This window comes from Gastrolobium bilobum, unplaced genomic scaffold (assembly GCF_033153095.1).
Source record: "Gastrolobium bilobum isolate Gb01-03AN ecotype WA unplaced genomic scaffold, APGP_CSIRO_Gbil_v1 utg18565, whole genome shotgun sequence".
In the NCBI taxonomy this organism is placed as follows: Eukaryota; Viridiplantae; Streptophyta; class Magnoliopsida; order Fabales; family Fabaceae; genus Gastrolobium; species Gastrolobium bilobum.
In genome coordinates, this window is record NW_026895576.1 from 128,758 (window position 1) to 148,722 (window position 19,965).

The 19,965-nt window shown below is 32.5% G+C and overlaps 1 protein-coding gene across 1 annotated transcript; it reads left to right on the plus strand.

The window, feature by feature from the left end:
* The first annotated feature begins 11,363 nt into the window (after positions 1-11,363).
* Positions 11,364-14,395, plus strand: LOC133317487 (type I inositol polyphosphate 5-phosphatase 4-like). The gene is made up of 10 exons (XM_061519352.1): positions 11,364-11,402; positions 11,486-11,573; positions 11,940-12,008; positions 12,207-12,294; positions 12,389-12,493; positions 12,580-13,198; positions 13,279-13,472; positions 13,610-13,718; positions 13,817-13,965; positions 14,164-14,395. The coding sequence occupies exons 1-10, from the start codon at positions 11,373-11,375 to the stop codon at positions 14,393-14,395; spliced, it is 1,683 nt and encodes a 560-aa protein (XP_061375336.1). The 5' UTR covers positions 11,364-11,372.
* Positions 14,396-19,965: the final 5,570 nt, after the last annotated feature.

A 19,965-nucleotide genomic window follows, 5' to 3' on the forward strand; every position in this document is an offset into this window, starting at 1 on the left:
ACTTTTGATGATGAAGTGCATTTATCCTGATCACATAAGTCACTAAAGCAGTGATAGTAACCCTTTCGATTTTAGTAAAATATTTGCTTCGAATTGCAATTTTGATTTTGTATCTAAACTTTTAAAATGATATGATATATTTTTGTTATATATATATATGAAAATGTTATTACACACTCTCATATGTCGTATTTTTAAACAAATACTCCTACCAGACTAAGCTCTAAATCCATTCATAATGACTTTAAATGATGAAAAATTAATATTAAAATTTTCTATTTTGTGGACAAATTTTTTAAATGAAATATGATAAAGGATTTGATAAAAAAATATAGCAAATTAAAAAAAATTCACGGATTGACTTTTTTATATAAAATATCACTTTGCACAACAAAAGTAGAAAGCTATTAATATTATATCCTAATTCTATTTCATAATTTGAGAGATGCTCAACATCTGGTGTTACCCAAAATTAAAGTTCAAGGTGAAAAAAAAAATGTTTGATATACTTTTTAAGTCACTTACACTTTGAGTTGATTTGGTGGTACCACTAAATATACTATATGGAGACTGAATTATCCGACTTAATAAAACACACCTCTCTTATCTTTTTAAGCTCTAACTTTGAATGTAGAACCCAGCTAGTTAAGAAACAAGATGAGAGAAGGGGAAAGAAGGAGAGAATGTAGAAGAAAACTCAAACTTTTCAATATTTCAATATTTCAATTTGAATTCTTATGTAGCCAGTCTCAAATTTGGACAAAAGGTGGGTTGAGTTGGGCAGCTAACAAGTAATGTAAAACTTTTTTAATTTTTTTTTAGTACTAAGTAGTAAGTAATATAAAATTTTGTTGAATCTTTCGTGACATTGATCAACGCTATATGGGCTTACAGAACCCTGTCAAGTTGCCTTTCGGCTTCTAAACAGTCCAAAGAGGCTAAGACAGTGAGACTTACCCAACATTGAACATCTGATTGCTATCCATTTGAATTACTAAACGTGTCCAACCAACAATTCAAAACTGTACTGATTCCTAACGTGGCTATGCTCATTATTGTACTAGGTGAACCATCTGTCATTATATGAAGCATTTAACTATTTTGTGTGCACTTGTTATATGATTGTCTATGTAAAACCTTTGCACACTGTTCTACTGTTTTAAAGCTATTAGCTGGTGTCTCAAATAATTTACTCTAGACTGGAGTCTCTAGTCTTACTGTGCAAAACTATAAAGACCTTGAGAAGGCTTAAATTAGGGAAAAATTTATATTATTTTAAAGGGATTAAATTTTCTTATGCAACATGAGATAAGATATCTCATGTTACACTTACAAATTTATATAGGTATCACTGCACAGAAAAAGAGAAAAAAGATTTTAAAGTGGGTCCCACATCTTTTTGAGTGTGTAGGAGAGATTTATTATCTCCTATCACATGAGATTAATATTTCCCTATTTTAAAAGATGTAAAGTTATGTTATTTTAAGTAAGAGAAATAGATAGATTATGAGGGAGAGAGAGTGGACAATAAAAAATAAAAATGTGGATTCTATCTCTTTGTGAAAGTGAAAGGACACAAGTTGTATCATTTAAAATGATAAATATTTTTTCTTTAAATTAAGTAATGAAACCAGTTAGATGAAAAGTCATTGGCTTTTATACTTTCTTTTTTTTTTTTACAGAAAATTTTTCAGCAACACATAAAAAATAAATATATACATATGGATTCTGACTTTTTTTTTAAAAAAAATAAATAAATTTGATGGTGCCCACTTTTTTTTTTATGTCTGCTATACTAGAAAGAATGATGAAATCACAGCAGAAGTTGGAAACCCAAATCATTGTATAGAAATAAAAGATGCTGGGAGAAACAGTGGAAGTATTTAGGAAAGGATTGACATAATCTTAATTTTGTTATCATTGGTTGTTTCGTCACCTTTTTCTTTAGGGGGCGTTTGGTTGAGGAGAAATTTTTTGAATATTAGGGAAAAAGAATTGATAGGGAAATGGTAAGAAAGTAAGATAAAGTGAGATAGATAGGAAAATGTTAAAAAAAGTAGTTTGGTGGAGAAAAGCTTTACTAAAAAAATTAGGTAACTTTTAAGAAATGTATGTTTGGTTGGAGGTAATATATAGTAAAAAATTTGAGTGAACGGTGAGATTACCAGCTTTTTAACAAAAAACCATCTCCGAAAAAGCTTTCCATACAGTATATAAAGCTGTCTTTCGGTTCCAAAATTTAAAAACCAATGCATCTTAGATGAATGGGTTTCTGAGTAAATCACCCTTCACCAAACACGACATTTCAAGAAGCCTCAGCACATTTGCATAGAAAAGTTGTAAAAAGCCTCAAGCCAAACACCACCTTAAGGAATTGGAAAATCAATGACACGGTTGTTGAAAATTCACAATTACACAAATCGAAAAACAAAATAGAAAGGAAAAAAGATTTGACAGATTAATTTATTTTGGTTTATCTAATAGATGTTATGTCTAGCTTGTCTGTATTATATTTATTTCATCACCACTCGTTACAAGTAATTTGATTTACAAGAGAATATAAAAAGGATTTAGAAAACCCTAATAATAACTATTTATGAGCCTAAGCCCAAACTACTAAGAAAAAAAAATTACAATAAGTCAACTTCAATTACTTTTCTGTTGACCCTGCCAATATGAACCCTCATCAGTATACTAAGTATGACTCATACCCAACAACAGTTAGAGGTGGTTTTCCATCATATACAGCCACATCATATGCTTTAGGGAACACATCTTGTTGTGCTTATTAAGATTTAAAGCCTGTTTGATACCTCTTTTTTTAAGTTTAAAGTTACTTTTAAATTAAAAATCACTCCTCATTAAACTCGATTAGCGAGTGCCACTTGCCTGTGCGAAGAAAGAAATTTCACTAGAAAGAAAGTGGGGACAGTGAGGATTGAATCCGGTACAACCAGGCTCTGATACCATGTAAAGAGTCAATTCAATCCAAAAGCTTAAGTTGTTGGGTGATGTTACATTAATGATTTTATATATCTCAATATTACATAATTGCAAAAAAAAGCTTTAAAAATAAAGTTATAAGTTGTTTGATGATTACATCAATTTTTTTAGCTTAAAAGTTGTTCATTTCAAAAAAAAAAAAAATACACATTTCAAAAAAAGTTGATACGTACTTAAAAAAAACTCCTCGTAGGAACTTTTGACTTTTGACTTTTTTCTTCATCATAAAAAAAAAATCTTTTTATTATAAGAGCTTTTGTAAAATCTTATTTGACCTAACTTTTACTTATAAGAAGAAGATAAACTAAAACAAATATCTCTCAAACATACACTTAATCGGTTGCTTATAAAGACACCCTATACAATGTTAAGAGGAATTTGCTACTTGAAGCTTGTATTAAAAAAGATTTACTTAGAAGATTGTACTCTTAAGTCTTTATATAATTTATGAATATCCCTGTGCTGATCATGATAAGATGATCAAACCATGCAATTTCTAATGATCTTGATCTTGCATTTTGCATGCCAGACATTTAGCTTACTTCTTCCTTCACTTAAGACAATTTTTATCTTACAAATTGAATTGCTTTTGCCTTCTTTTTTTGTACTAGTGCCAGAATGGATTATTGCCATCACACATTTTCTTGGAACACTCGTGCTCCTTGTGTGACTCTTGCGAGTGTTTGGTAAATGATATATTTTTTTTATTCGAGAATCACGATTTTCAAGAATATGATGAGAAGATGAGTTTTATGGAAATGTTACCAAAAAGTTGTTTGGTAGACTAAAATATTCTCGAGAATATTAGGTTAATTTTTTTGATACTATGTTTAGTTGTATTAAATTTTCCCTTGCCATAGAAATTCTAGAATACCACCTCATGGATGGTATTTTTGGATGGTATTTTCAAAAAAAATTACACACAAAATAAATCATATTCTCGGAAAACTTTTAAAAATCTTGTATCAAATATGGATAAATACGATTACCACTTTCAGTTTCCCGAGAATCCTAAAAAAAAACTTGTACCAAACACCCCTTAGTTAACTTTTGGCTATTGCTTGCAAGTTGCAATAGGTGGGTTTTTCAGTTGTGGATAATTATTTCTTGCTCTAATTTTCGTCCCTCGTGGTTTTAGTCTCACACCGATTTGATGTGACTGCATGTGAATAATATTTGCTAGAGAATGATAATGGTCCTGCAAGGAAAGCACTGATTATTTATCCCTTAATTTATGTTTGGTCAGCAATGCTTTTGCTTAGGATCTGTTATCACTTTTCTTCATTTTGTAAGTTTCTGAAGTTTCAAAGTCCTGTCAGACATGACTGGATTTAGTTTGATTCAACCTCTTCATTAGTAATGGTTATTCTTTTTAGAAGTCCTAGTCACTATTCTAACTATTCGCTAGTAGCTGCTCTTTATTCTTATAACTTCTCACCTTTGTGATATTTTGTGCTGATGTTCATCAATACATGCTGCAATTTATAGTCTTGATGAATAGAAACTATTATTCCTTCTCTCTGATGTAGAGAATTGAACTTATGCATCTATGCATTGATGTACCTACATATTGTTTAGTTGGTATTTCCTATAACTATGGTGGTTGTAAGTCATTATTAAGATTTTAAGAACATTTGTTGGAATGTCCATGAAAGAGATGTGTCGTTCAAAATAACATGGGGTTATGTAATGCCTTTAATGACCTATCTGCCTTATTACTTTGATTGAGACAAGCATTATGTTGTAGAGAAATTCTTGTTTGTCCTGCACCAATCATAATTGCAGTTGACTTCACATATTTAAGTTAGGGATTCCACCCTTAGAAATTGCCAAAATAAATTGTTTTCAGTGTTCAAATTCAATGTCTGCTCTATATCTCGAAATTGTAGGGGTAGAATACCCATGAGTGCTGTTGAGGAATGAAAATACTAATAACCCCAAGATATAATAGAGCATGACGAAGCCAAGAACAAAAACAATGCATCTAAGGCGGGTGAAGTATTTTTACTTAGAAAGTGTCACTTGCCAAATCAGGCCATAATTGACGAAAATTTTGTCCATACCAGTCATTGTCCCAGACCTACTTGCTGTGTTTTCTCCACAATATATCATTATACCTTGTTGAAGAGTGGAGCAAATTTTATGAAATTTTCTGATATGGGAAAAGCATGTGTTATACACAATTGCCATATTTTACCTTTAAGAAAGGACTTCTTGCGTGGTGGGTTTGGAGTGGCAGGAAGATGCTCAAAATGAAATGGCCATATATAGGCCTCATAATTATTAAATGAAAGTAAAAACAGTGATGAAAGCTCGGAAAATGATATGTATGAAAGACAGTGACAAGATCTCTTGCCTAGTTGCTAGTTCAATGAAATAAGGAAAGGGACTCTCACAGCCATAATAACAAGAGAAGTTTGGGTGAAAACCTTTTTCATTTTCTACCCCACCGGGAAAAGTTTCACATCAACATCACCCTTTCCCTTTAGTTCTCCCAAGAAAAAATTGAGATAAGTCAATTGAATTATTTCTTCCTTCTTGGACATTGTTTTCACACAAACTGCAAATAATTTCTGTAACTTAAGTTGGCAACAGCTCCAATGCTCCATCTTGTCCTTAACGTATGCTTCACAAATCATATGATCATATACCAATCCTGTATTGGCCTCACACTGAGGTTTTCTTCCTGCCTTATGTCTCTTTTGCTTTGCTTAATTTGTCACTTGAATGTTGGCCTCATTCTTTTATTCCATTTTCTCTTCAAAAATTTTGTTTCTGCTTCCAACACCAACAATTGTCCTCTTTTTCCTCCTACCTCAATTTATAATAATAAAATAGTAATTTAAAAAGAGGGTGTAATATTGATGAAAATTTTGAATTAAAAAACATAGTAATATATTAATATAAAATGAATTAAATAAAGGGGCCCACGTAAGATCTGTAGTAAGAGTAACCGGCTAGGTTTACTCTTGTTTGTCTTCCATGGCATGCATGTATTACGTTCCTAAATTGACAAATGATGAGTGGGAGCCTATGTGTGCTAAAATATAGTGTCCTATGATATGATTATAACTGAACATTTGTTGTCTGCCTTCCATTATTAACATAAATCGACGAGGCTTGAAACACAAGATAATTGTTTGTGGTCGTTCAACTTCAAGGGATGGCCTCCATGATTGAGCATATTGTCCAAATTTTGATTGCCCATTGAAAGAAAAAGTATGAGGGGTGATTGCTGGTGAGACTTATATTGCTTTTTTTTTTTGTGATAATTTAATTATCCAAAGCTTATGAATTGGTTCACACTATTATTTGACTTTGTATTTGTATTTTGTAGTGTTGAGAACTAAGTGTCTAAAGAGTGCAGTTGAGAAATTTTGACGTCTACATCACCAAGTAAAAGTTTACAACAGGCCAGAGGCGTACCTCTTTTTTGCCGGATTGTGAAGAAAATGACACGGGATAAAAAAATATGGGATTAATGTTCGAATGTTATAGGAGATAAAATATAAAAACATGGGATTCAGTAGATCCATGTGAAAAAAAGAGATAGAAAAAGAAAATATGGGTACATATATTTTTATATATGCATAGAAAATAAATTTATCTCTTACAACATGAAAAATAATAAATCGTAAAAATTCAAAAAGATTTCAACCAAAGAGAAGAATATAAAAAACAAAAACAAAAAGGCCCAGTTGACACCTTCAAAACAAACGGTTATGAAGATGGTCTAGGAGAAAAGGGAATGGTGGCTTAATAAGGGACGTTTCAAACTGAAAAAGCAAAAGAAACAGAAAGAAGCACATATTACATCCCAGAGAAGGAGATACTTTGGCCAAAGTACAATTAAAGATGCATCCTTTGACTACCTCGTTAATCCATCTACCATTTTCTTTTTACCTAATTTGGCTGAGGAAAAAAAAAAACACTTATAAAACACCCATGAAAGGGTCATCGAGTTTTTTGACTACTGACTATTCTATGAAATAAATCTGTTGTGAGTTCTTACATGTACATTTAAAAAAACGAAAGTATGATGATGCTTAATATTTCGTATCGCTCTATGTGACATGTATAAATAATAATAATAGTTGTTCAATATTTTTTTTAAAAAGAAAAAAGAGAAAACATGAGAATTATGAGAATGTTATTCCTCGTAGAAAAAGAAATGTCTAAACAAATAAATATATTGTGAAAATAAAGGATTTTGAGTTGATTCTATCTACCAAACTTTCTTTTTTATAATAAATAACTTAACGGCTGCAGTGTGACAACCACGTGGCGAATACAATTGGAGGATAGACTGCAAGTCATAGAAAATTAAAAAAAAAAAATAATTTACTTAATTTTTCCATTTACTCACAAGTTTTTATTAAATTATTTTTTTCTCTCCATTAACTCTATTATAGATTCTTCGAATATCATTCTAGATTTTTTATATTAATTTTTTTCGTGACATAGAGCATGAAGATTTATGTTATTTGCCTAAATTATTCTGCCTGCGATTTGAACCAAACACTTTTAGGTCCACGAATTCGTTCTTTAGGCACAACTTAGCTCACTTACTAATTGTACTACCCTTGAGCATTCTAGACTTTCATAATGAAATTTTTGCTAAATCTTGACTAAGGGTTGGTATTAAAAAAAAAAACATTAAATAAAAGAGGAGAAAGGAAAACACTGATCAAGAATCATAAAAATTTCATCATTGAATTCAATTATAGAGTCTTCAAGTGGATGATGATACATCCCAATTTTATTGACAACGTTGTGTCAATTCTCAAGGCAGCAACCTTTCACTGGGCAAATTAGAAGATTCAAACTGTATTGTAAATGCATGGGACCCATTTATCTTTCAATTTAGATGCTGGTCTCTCTAGCGAGCATATAAAGAAGGGGGGAAAAAACCACATGCTACAGAGATCTTGAACCTGTCAGATTCAGATTTATGGCTCTCTCAGTCAACAAGTTCACATTATCAAGCGCTTTAGACCCAATGAAATGTTTTCCCCTGTATTGGAACCTAATGTCTGGTGAATGATTCCTAAGACCACTTAAAAGGAAGGAAAAATACAAGTGCATTTTGTTCAAGAACATGGGCAACAACTTAATTAAGCAAACTCAAAATACAGGAATCTTTATGATTGTTTATACAAAAAAAAAAATGATTGATTAGATATAAGCAATAATACTAACTCAGGCTATTAAAAATTGACAAAATTGAAACTCGTCAAATTCCTAGTACTTCTCTCCCCTCTATTTATCTATCTCTACAAACTCCAATGTATAGTACGATAGTGGGTCTGTTTAATTTGGAACAGCCACATGGACAAGCTTTGCTATGAATAATTGGGGGCTAAGCTTTAGGTTTATATGGTTGTTAGTGGAAGATTGAGCTAGGGTTGCTTGAGGCTTTCTGTCGTCAACTCTATTACTTTAATAGTTTTCTCCTTCCCATGGTTGAAACATTATTAAAATTAAGGGAATTAATTTTTTCATTTTATGTTACACTCACAATACATGAGTGGGGTCCACAAAAAGGTGAAAAGTCAAAAAAGTCAAGATGGGACTCACTCATATATTATGAGTGTAGCATGAGAAAATTTTCTCATGTAAAATGAGAAAACTATTTCTCTAAAATTAATAGGGTTTATGACTGTATTCTGGTGACTTTTTTTTTTAAGTTGTATTGATTTGCACAAAGTATGACCAGTTATATTTTTTGTAAATCTGAAAAGTTTTTTTTTTTCACTTTACTCATGAGCGATATGACTGGAGAGAGAAAAAAAAAGTAATTTTTCATATTTACACAAAGTATAACCTCTCATATTGTGTAAATCACCTAAAAAGACTCAAGTTTATATCCTTTAAAATAATATTTCTTTTTCCCAATAAAAATACATTAAAACTTACGAGTTAATTTAGTGCTAAAAACGCCCACCAAAAAAAAAAAAATAGTGCTAAAAACAAAAGTCATTATAAAAATGAGAATCTTAAGCTAAGAGGGATTGGAGACACAATCTTCCATATGTGCCATGTTACTAAGATTAGACCATTAAGATAGCACTTAAGTGCTTCTACTCCATTAAAGTATGATTGTATAGATAGTTTCACTTCACAAGACCCAAGGAAATCGCGTGGGATATGAAGGGAGATGAAATAGGGTTAGCAACTCTCCTAATGGCCTAACAAGATCCTATATCTATGCTAAATGTGAATCACTAGTTTATTGAACGACGCGTCACCAAAAGCAAACAATAATAAATCAATACAGTCCATGTGCAAATTCGAGCTTGCAGCAAATGAAAAGTACTCAATACGAGACCCCATGTTTGGTTAAAATTTTCCTTTTGTCTTGGGGACATGTTTGTTTTTTGGTAAAAAAAATACTTCATTTGACCATAGTTCTTTGGTCTTATCCATCCCCTCTTTGGTCTTTGGTTTTGATCTATTCCTTATATACATTGACGGTGGGGGTCAAATTCATTCTGTGTCTTATTCCATATAATATATTACACTTTTGCATTAATTTATAATAATTTTATAATATTTATTTTTTATACTAGCATATCTTTTTTTAAAAATAAATAAATACTTGTAGCATATTTATCAAAGGCTTTGATATGAAGCCTTGAAATCAAAATCAGTAGTAGTCCTCCACTTTTCTTTCAAACACCAAACATTCTCTCCAACTTTGCAAAGATACGTTACCAAAAGAGGCAGACTCGATTACTCTCTTCTTTTTGGGTGACTGGCTGTAATAGGCTTTTGTACAAACGAAAATTGATAGATAAGATTTTCTATCTGTGTAGCATAGCCTAAATATATTTGTGAAAATATAATAGAAATTAAAACCCAAAGGAGTGTTTTAACAATAGATAAGTATATAATAATATGGTTTAATGCTTTTAAAGTGAACGTAAATAACTTATCTATATTTACTTTCAAAACGAATGATGTTATTTTGGATTGAAAGATTAAAAAATTATAATAAGAAAAAATATTATAACTCTAAAATAAATTATAATTATAAAAATACTTTGATTTCTGTTCCAAAATAATCTCGTTTTGGACTCAATATAAATAAATTATGGGTTCATTTTTTCTACGGTCAATGTACATAACTTACCTAACGACGTCGTTTTGAGGCGGAAATCAAGATATTTTGGTAGTTATAAATTATTTTAGGGTTATAATAGTCTTTTTAATTATAATTTTTTAATTTTTCAACAAAAAAACGACATTATTTTGAAAGCGAATATAAATAATTTATTTATCTTCAAAGTTGAAACAATAAAGCCATAAATTATTTACATGAAGTGCAGAAAAAACTAATCCATAATAATATGATGGTGTATACATACGGTTACAGTCAAACTACAATAAATATTTTTTTTGTAAGGAAGAAGGAAAGGGAAACAAACAACACTCGGCACATCATCTTTATCTTTTTTTCTGGTCTTTAACTGCTTTTCTCTGATATTAGACCAAAATTGAGAAGGGATGTATACTAGTAATAGTACTAGTGTACTACTGCTTGGTTAGAAGATCAAGCCTAACTTAACTGATCCTGTGAGTGAAAGTGCACATTTTTAGTGCATTTTAAATTGTGTTTGGACAGGGTTGGGTGTGAGTGGGTGACCAGTTTAACCATTGCCTCTCTCTCTCTCTCTCTCTCTCTCTCACTCTCTCTCCAAGTCCCTAAGCTTGGTCGGTCTTGGATTTGGGGTAAAAGGCCTCGAGAGAGAGCGAAGCTTGCCTTCACTTTATTCCATTTCAAATTCGATACTTTGCTCTGTACCCACAACGAGGTTTTTGTTTTGCAAGAGAGAATCTCTCTCTCTCTCTCTCTCTCTCTCTCTCTGTTTATAACTTGTACATTGTCATCTTCTTCTTCTAAACACACAAGTGGAAGTAAAAGGAGGGAAACACTACCGTGTGAGAGTGAGTGTTTTGATTTGTACTACATTGACTAAACTGGTGCCAAACTGGGATTTGCTTTGTTCTCTGAATTGTTTTCTCCACATTACCTTAGTAACTAAGGATTGCCCCGCAACTTGGTTGTGTTTTTTTTTTTTTTTTTCTATAGTTTCTGCGGTTTCAACCCATTGTTTTGATCGTCAAAGCCGTTATGTCTTTTTCCTTCCTTTTATCTGTTTGAATATAGATATAAACAAACCAGAAACCCGTATTCTCAGGGTCCTGAGTTTTCAATCTTGTCTTATTGTACTTGCTCACTTCACTGTTTCAACTTGAACATCTCTTTAAGCAAATCCCATCTGGTTCATTGAAGAAGGATTATTAGATATCATCATCACCATTGTTTCTGTTGTTAATCCAGAAAGCTATATGAAGTTGTCCCAACAATGAGAGATGAGAACTCGAAGAAAAGCAAGGTTTGAAAAATGATTACTGCCTCTCCTTCAAATTCCTTTGCGTTTGTGTTCTGCCATTGCTTACCCTGTTGTTCTTGTTGAAGCTTTCATGGCCCAAATCATTAGTCAAGAAGTGGTTCAATATCAAGAGCAAAGCCGAGGACTTTCAGGCAGATGATGTCCTTCATGGAGGTGACTGGTCAATTTTCTCATGATTTTTATGTAATTAAGGGCTCTGGGATTGGGAATCTAAGGCTTCATGTCAAAAACACAAATGATATTTCTCTTCCCTCTAGTTAAATAAATTTTATGTACTCCATTCTTCTTCTTCTGGAACTTGGTTTGTCTTTGTATAACAGTTTTTGTTTTGTTTCAATGGGTCTGCAACATGCAACCCAAGATCTGCAATTTGTTGTTTTCTTCCTTCCATGGTTTGTACCATTTGCTAACATTAGTTTTTTTTTGGGTTTGGGGTGGGGGGGGGGGGGTTTGTGTGTTTGATAAATTCAACAGTGGAAAGAGCGCAGCTTTATTAACTTTATGGTTTTTCTTTTTCAGGTGTTGATGAAGAGTGGAGGAGCAACTGTTCACAGAGGGAGAAATGCACTATCAAGAAAAGCAAAACAGGTTCAGTACCTATACACCTCGCTATTTCTTAGGACCACACAATTCCTAAACCCCACCTAGATAAAGATAAGAATTAATTTTTGTAAGCAGTAATCCAACAATTTCAGGAATCTTTTGTCTTTGCTTTTATTTTTTCCCCTCTATTCTTTTGTCTCCTTCTGTATCTCTTGGACAGATAATTTATATTTTAATGCACAGAGAGAGCAAAGAGAAGGCACTCGGAGAGAATGCGGCGAGGTAAGATTGACCCTGATGCAGCTCAGGTTACAGATGTGCATAACTATAGGTATGCTTCATGTTGCTGTGCATTGTGCTTAATTATTTCCCTCCATGTTATTGTAATGAGGTTTAGAAGAATTGTTACTTCCTTTTGCATACAGAATCTTCGTTGCCACTTGGAATGTAGCTGGAAAATCTCCTCCGAGTTATTTGAATCTGGAAGATTGGCTTCACACCTCTCCGCCTGCTGATATTTATGTTCTTGGGTAAATTTCTGATTACATTATGTGTCCTCTCATTTAGCTCGATAAAAATTCAGAATCTAAAATAGTTTGTGTTCTCTTGCACTCAGGTTTCAAGAAATTGTACCTCTAAATGCCGGAAACGTATTGGGCACAGAAGACAATGGCCCTGCCAGAAAATGGCTATCTCTTATTAGGAAAACCCTAAACAGTCTTCCTGGAACAAGTGGTGAATGCCACACTACTTCGCCGCTCCCTGATCCTATTGTAGAGTTAGATGATGATTTTGAGGGATCAATGAGGCAGAAGGCAACCTCTTTCTTCCATCGCAGGTCATTCCAATCCTTGAGTCATAGTATGAGAATGGACAATGACATGTCATTGCCACAAGCATGCCTTGATCGCCGTCTCAGCGTCTGTGATAGAATGATGTTTGGTCACAGGAATAGTGACTATGACCCCAATTATAGATGGGCTTCCTCAGATGATGAAAATGGACCTGGTGACTCACCAGTTATGACACAATACTCACCAATGTCATATAGAGGTTGTTTCCCTATGGAGGACAGAGATAGACAGACAGGGCACTCAAGATACTGTTTGGTTGCTAGTAAGCAAATGGTTGGGATATTTCTAACTGTTTGGGTGAAAAGTGATATAAGAGATGATGTTCACAATATGAAAGTGTCTTGTGTTGGTAGAGGATTAATGGGATACCTTGGAAACAAGGTAAATTTGATAAATTTCTTTTAATAGTATAGTTTATAATGAATTGGGAGAAGGCAATCTCATTCTCTTGGGTTTTCCAGGGTTCAATATCTATTAGCATGTCTTTGCACCAAACAAGCTTTTGCTTCGTCTGTAGTCATTTGACTTCTGGACAAAAGGAGGGTGACGAGCTAAGAAGAAATTCAGATGTAATGGAGATTCTCAGAAAGACAAGGTTTCCTCGGGTTCATGGCGTGGGTGATGATAGTTCTCCTCAGACAATTCTGGAACATGAGTAAGCCCTTCATCTCTTTTGACTTGAATATATACCATGCATGTGATGCTTGGAGATTGCGAAACTAAATAAAATTAACTTCTTAGTCCTAACTTATACACTGGTGATGACCTAAACTAGTGGTTTAATTGGTGTAGTCGAATAGTTTGGCTGGGGGATTTAAATTATCGGATAGCCCTTTCTTACCGTGCAGCAAAAGCTCTTGTTGAGATGCATAATTGGAAGGTTTTGTTAGAAAATGACCAGGCATGATACTTTGTCCCCTTACAGTATGTCAGTGCTTTGCTCCTTTTCTCAAATTATTTATAATATCAACTGACTATTTGATAGTTTTTTTCTTTCAGCTGCATATAGAACGGAGACGAGGTCGTGTATTTGAAGGATGGAATGAGGGGAAAATATATTTCCCTCCCACATACAAGTATTCTAACAATTCAGACAGATATGCAGGTGATGAAAGGCACTCAAAACAAAAGAGAAGAACCCCGGCATGGTAGTTTTCTTCTTTGCTGCAAATAATCGCCTGTATGAATAAATTTAGTGTCTAATGTAATAAATTTAGTGTCTAATGTAAACGGAGAAGAGAGGAAACAAATGAATGATACTTTTATCATAAGAAATGTCATGTCTCATTATTTTGAAACTATATCATTTGTTTATGTAAATCTAATCCAAATTTTTGTTCATGAAGGTGTGATCGTATCTTGTGGTATGGAAGAGGCCTCCGCCAATTATCTTATGTTCGTGGGGAGTCAAGATTCTCTGATCATAGACCAGTTTATGGCATATTCCTGGCAGAAGTCGAGTCTGTTAGCCGCAACCGAATCAAAAAATGTTCTAGTTGCTCCAGTTCAAGGATTGAAGTAGAAGAGTTGTTGCCACATTCACATGGTTTCAATTACACCGATTTGAATTTCTTTTGATGAATGCTATAACATTTATTCCGTCTGATCAACTTGATTAATTGAGGAAACTGAAGTAGCGAAATGTACCATACAAGGTAATTCACATCAACAAGGAAATTCCATCATTATTTCTGTCTTGCTTAGATGTCATTTATATTTTACGAAAAGTTAAACTCTGCCTTGCCACTAATTGTGCTTACTAAAACTTAAAAATTCACTGAAGACATGATACAGTTTCTTCATTTACTCCCCTTAATTACAAAACATTTTCCTACTAGCATGTTTTATCTAGGTGATAATACTGGCTTAAGCATTGGATCCATTTCATTGAATAAGTACATATCTGTTCTTGGCTCATTATTTCAGAATTTTAGGCTAGTTGAACCAGTTTGCATTAGTTATTGGAATATTTAGTTCATAAGATTTCTTGATAGTTATGCATTTGACCGTATGTGACATTCTAAAGTTTTTGGTTGAGATCTCTTGCATGTCTTATTCTTATCCTTGGCTTGGTCCCTTCCTCTTGTAGGTGGGCACTGCTGTGAGGAATGCTAGCCCCAATGGTGATTGAGACATTCTTTTACTCTCGCAGTCCCAAAGAAGGTTGTCCTTTACCTTCTGTCCTTATCTCAGCTTCTCTATATATTGTTTTTCTTTCTAAACCTCCTCCACTCTTTGTTGCAGCTGCAGAGTTTGGTTTTGCCTATTAACTACTGACGCTGGATGTTTTGCTGCTCACAATCTTTTTTGGCAAACTAATGCCTTTCTGGCTCAATGCAAAAAGCATCTCAATTCTCATTTAATGAGATAATGTAATTGTTGGGCCCATGGTTTGACCCTGTGACCCAAATTTTATTTTGGTATCAGTCTTTTTGCCCCAATTTTTGTTTAATTATTCATTATAAAAAGTGCTTCCTTTTGAGTTAGAGTCGAGAGTTTTGTATTTAGAGAGTTAGGTTTTAGGTATAAAAAATAGCAACATCATTATCCTTTTCTTCTTTTCTAACCTTGTAATTAGTATTTTGACATAGTGAATATTTTTTCTTCTGTTCGTGTGTTTTTTTCCCCCCATTAGTTTTTTCCATGCTAAATTCTTGTGTGCTTCTGTCTTCCCTCTTTACTATATTTCTCTATGAAAATTCACAATCTGCTCATTTTTTTCTTTGATTGGTCAAAAGAATAATGGTGATACAACTTAGCGAAGAATAACAAAAAATAAAAGTAGCATAAAAAGAATTACTGCTGTGATGGGTACTCACTACTCATTGCATGTGTTTGAAAAGATATGTGCAAGTTCTGACGGATATGAAGCTTCTTTTATTGTAGCAGCCAATAATTCACAGAACCATTAAAATATATTACTTTGTTTTCTACATATTCTGTTTTCTTTTTCTGATTAAGATGAAAGTTGTAACCAAAAGTAAAGAAGGAAATGCGAACAACTTACATTGCTTTTTTTGGCTTTTATCAGCAAGCCATTATTTTTACCGAATTCAAACTAGCTTAATTGATACCAGAGAACTTAATAGGTGAATAATAAAAATATGTGTTTGATTTTTTTCAGTATTATTTTAGATAGAGATTTAAAACCTTAATCTCAATACCTACTCTGAATTAGACTAGTCGTGAAGAGATGAATCGATTGGAATATTTTAAAATAAAATAAAAAAATTAGAACCCTTTTGTTTTTTAATTCTTATTCGGGTATGATTCTTTGGGCAACATCAACACCTTTTTCGCCAGGTGGTGTTTGGTTGGGAGTTTTTTAGCGGATATTTATGTTTCTCAAATATGGCTTTTAGAAATACCATGTTTGTTTCAACGTATTTTCACCAAAAATCCATCTATCCAATTTGTCTGGATTTATGAGAAACATAGATATCCGCACTGTTTAGAAACCCAATTTGAAGGTGGGATTTTTCGGAAAATCGTTTATCTGACTTTTAATGCACTGTTGATTTCATAAAGTTACCTAATTTTCTCAGTAAAATTTTTCCCCACCAAACAATTTTTTTTTACATTTTTCTATCTATCTCACTTTATCTATCTTTCCAATCATTCATTTCTTTATCTATTATATTTCCTTACTATTCCAAAAAAATTTCCAAAATCAAAAGTAAGTTTACCGTATATAAATCCGGTGAATTCAGCCCATTCTTACTAAATTTACAATTCGCACTCCAAAATTTGGCACTGTTAGGTAATAGAATATTTTCGTGTAAGAATTTAGAAAAGTCATCGTAATAAAGAGTGACGTAACTGTTATAGCGATGCAATAGAATGAAAGGGACGTACTACAAAGTGCTTTGCTCATCGACCTACGTGGATCCTTTCTGAATAAATTTTCATACCTACAATAATGGCTCTCGTTTAAGTTGTCAAATCCTTCTTAAACGGCGACCATTGAGCATGCAACTTCTCTGTTAAGGGCATATTTGAGGATTTTTTTTTATCGGAATGCAATTTCTCCGCTAATTTAATGACTATAATTTATTGGGTTACACGTAAATATTATTTTCGATCCTCGACAAATTTTATAATGTTCGCTTTAATTCCTAACAAATAAAAATGTTATTTGTGATTCATAAAAAATTCAAAGTGAATCCATTTTAGTCCTTTTGAGTTTTGAGAACTAATGTGAGTCTATTTTGAATTTGTAAAGGACCACGATTCCAACTAAATGGGTCCATTTTGAATTTCTTAGGGACCACGAATAACTTTTTTATTTACTAGGGACTAAAACGGTTATCGTGAAATTTGCTGAGAACCAAAAATGATATTTCTCTTAATTAATTATTAAATTCTAATAAATTATAGCCGTTAGATTAACGAAAATCATCGGTTAAAATATTAGTGAATAATATAAATCATTAAAAAGGCTCTCACCCATCACCTTAACGTTTTGGGTTGAAGTGGTTCTTTACATGGTATCAGAGCTTGAGTGACTACAAGGTCACAAGTTCGATTCTCACTGTCCCCCACTTTAAAGTGGAATTAAAATAAAAAGCACAAAAAGTAAACCAAAAGAGATAGTGGTTAAGATTTTGAGTTGAAGTGATTATTTACAAAAGAGATAGTATGAAAAAAATGTAATAAGTATAATTTTTTTTGTTTTATTTAAGAGTGGGTTAAATCTTTATTTTGTTTTTGAAAACATATGTCATGTTAAACTTTTTTTTTTAAATATATTCTCCATTAATTTATATATATTAAAAAGATTTTATAAGAGTTATGTTGTAGGAAAGTGATTGTGTAATGTTATAGAGATTCGTTTTGCGTGCCATAGTTTTTTTTTTTTTTTAAAGTGTGGGCTCACAAAATATTGTGTACGTAGAAAAAAATTTCTGGTCATGTTAAAGGACAAACTAAAATCCATGTTAAAATCCCTATATGCAATGAAATATATTAATTACGAGTGAATTGTATAAAGAATATAGATTAGGGTTCGTTTTTTCTGCAGTTACTGCAGATAATTTATCTGCAGTAAGTCAATACGACATCGTTTTTGGACAGAAATCATGATGAACGTAATTTTGAGAATAAATGCAGATAACTTATCTATATTAACTGCAAAAATATTTTTTCCTATAGATTAATTTATGAAAAAGAAACTAACTTTTTTTAAACACTTTTATAATGATATGTAAGATAAAACCGACAAAGAAAAGTCTTGTTTTATGTAATAGTATTTAATTCCTGATGTGACAAGATCGATCGGGCTATTATATCATATCCAGTTCACAGAGGGACTGCAAAGATACTATGGTTCTTTTGGTTTGAAATTTCGCCTTTTTTTTAAGCCTAAATTGAAGCGAAAAAATTAAGAAAGAAAAGTGTTGAAAACTCGGAATTTGGAAAAGTAACAGGAAAGCAACGAACCACGGTCGAAGAACAACTTGTTATGTTAAACCCAAACAAGGGAGGCTTAACTCGCACCAAAGTCTAAACACACAAACTAATGGTTTTCCGTGCCAAACAAACACAAACTACTTATCTCTACGCTCTGTTCCTGAGCGTGAATCATGGTTCTCCTACTTATCTGAGTCTCAGCCTCAGGATCGTGGCGTGGTATACACGTTTCTAAACTCCCGTGGGACATTTTCTTACTGGTCGTACGGTCCAAATTTCGGACATGGTGATGGTACTACTGATAACGATGTGATTGCTGGTTACGCCACAAATATGGTAAAAAATGAGTTTTCTTATTTTTTTATGCGTACGTGTACGTGTATATTGTGACACCGGTACTAGGATTATACTTGTAATAAAAATTATAACACGGACACGCGCAATTCTTAACATTAATCAGTAAGTCAATAATATTAACAAACGGTGTCCGATATAAAATTTGGAAATGCATCGTCTCATATGAAAAAATAAATATGATGTGGTCATATGAAAGACCACAATCATATAAAGTTAAATCAACATTTATAGTTTTGTAATTATTTGTTTTAACATTTTTTTCTCTTTTCTTTTATTACCATTGATCAACTTTTGTATGGTTATGATTCTTCACATGACACGGTCATGTGAATATTCACATGAGAGGATCCAGATTCATAAAATTTAAAAGTTTTAATTCATATCTCAACCGTTAATTTTCATTCATTTAACTATTATAATTTATTTAAAATTAATCATCAATTAATTGATATATTCAATAAATTATAATTGTTAAATAAATAAAAATTAACGATTAAGACACCGGAGTAAAAAAATCTCTCCGTAACTATATAGTTGTAATTTAGTGATTAGAGTTATATGTATATGTATTCATTGTTCATGATGTATTTATCCAAAAAAAAAAAAATTGTTCATGATGTAGATTTATGCTTTTTGAATGGAATTGTCTGAAAAGTTTTTATATAAAATTTCAAGAACGGGTTTAACTCGAAAAATGGGAACAGATTTAATACCAGTTCAACCTATGTAAGAGTTGGTTTATGGGTTTCTGTTACTTAATTGATAGATGAATTGTCTGAACCAAGCTGGTTGCGAATCAAATTCCTAATTAAGTCCGTCTGGTTTTATAACAATTATGGCAATTTATCTTCTTGGCACTGAAAAACTAGTTATCCCATTGCATTTAATGATTTGTTTAAATCAATTATTTATGATAATGGATAGACATTAGTTCATAGTTAATTGTATTAATTTTATTTTTTAAAACTTATAATATTTTTTTAAAAGATATTATTTAGTTGAAAGTGTTAAGCATATTTCTTATCAAGCATATTTCTTTTTTTTTGAGTTACTCAACCCTAATTACCTCTTTGAGGCGAGTTGGCTCCCTCTGGTATCCTCACAAGCTTCGACTCTTTGAGCCGGCTATGGGACTAATCCGGAGTGCGGGGGTCAGTGATGGCTAAAGGTTCAGCCCCCTCCCCAAGAATGCATTCAGCGGGAATCGAACACATGTCCAACCCCACTAACTCAGCGCCAAGGAACCAACTGAGCTGCACTCATTGGGTTATCAAGCATATTTCTTATCATAGTTAATTTTTTGTGTGGACAAGGACATCAGATGGGAGTTTTTCGTTGAAGTCCGCTTATATGGCCATATCAAGGAGTGACGATGAGTCCAC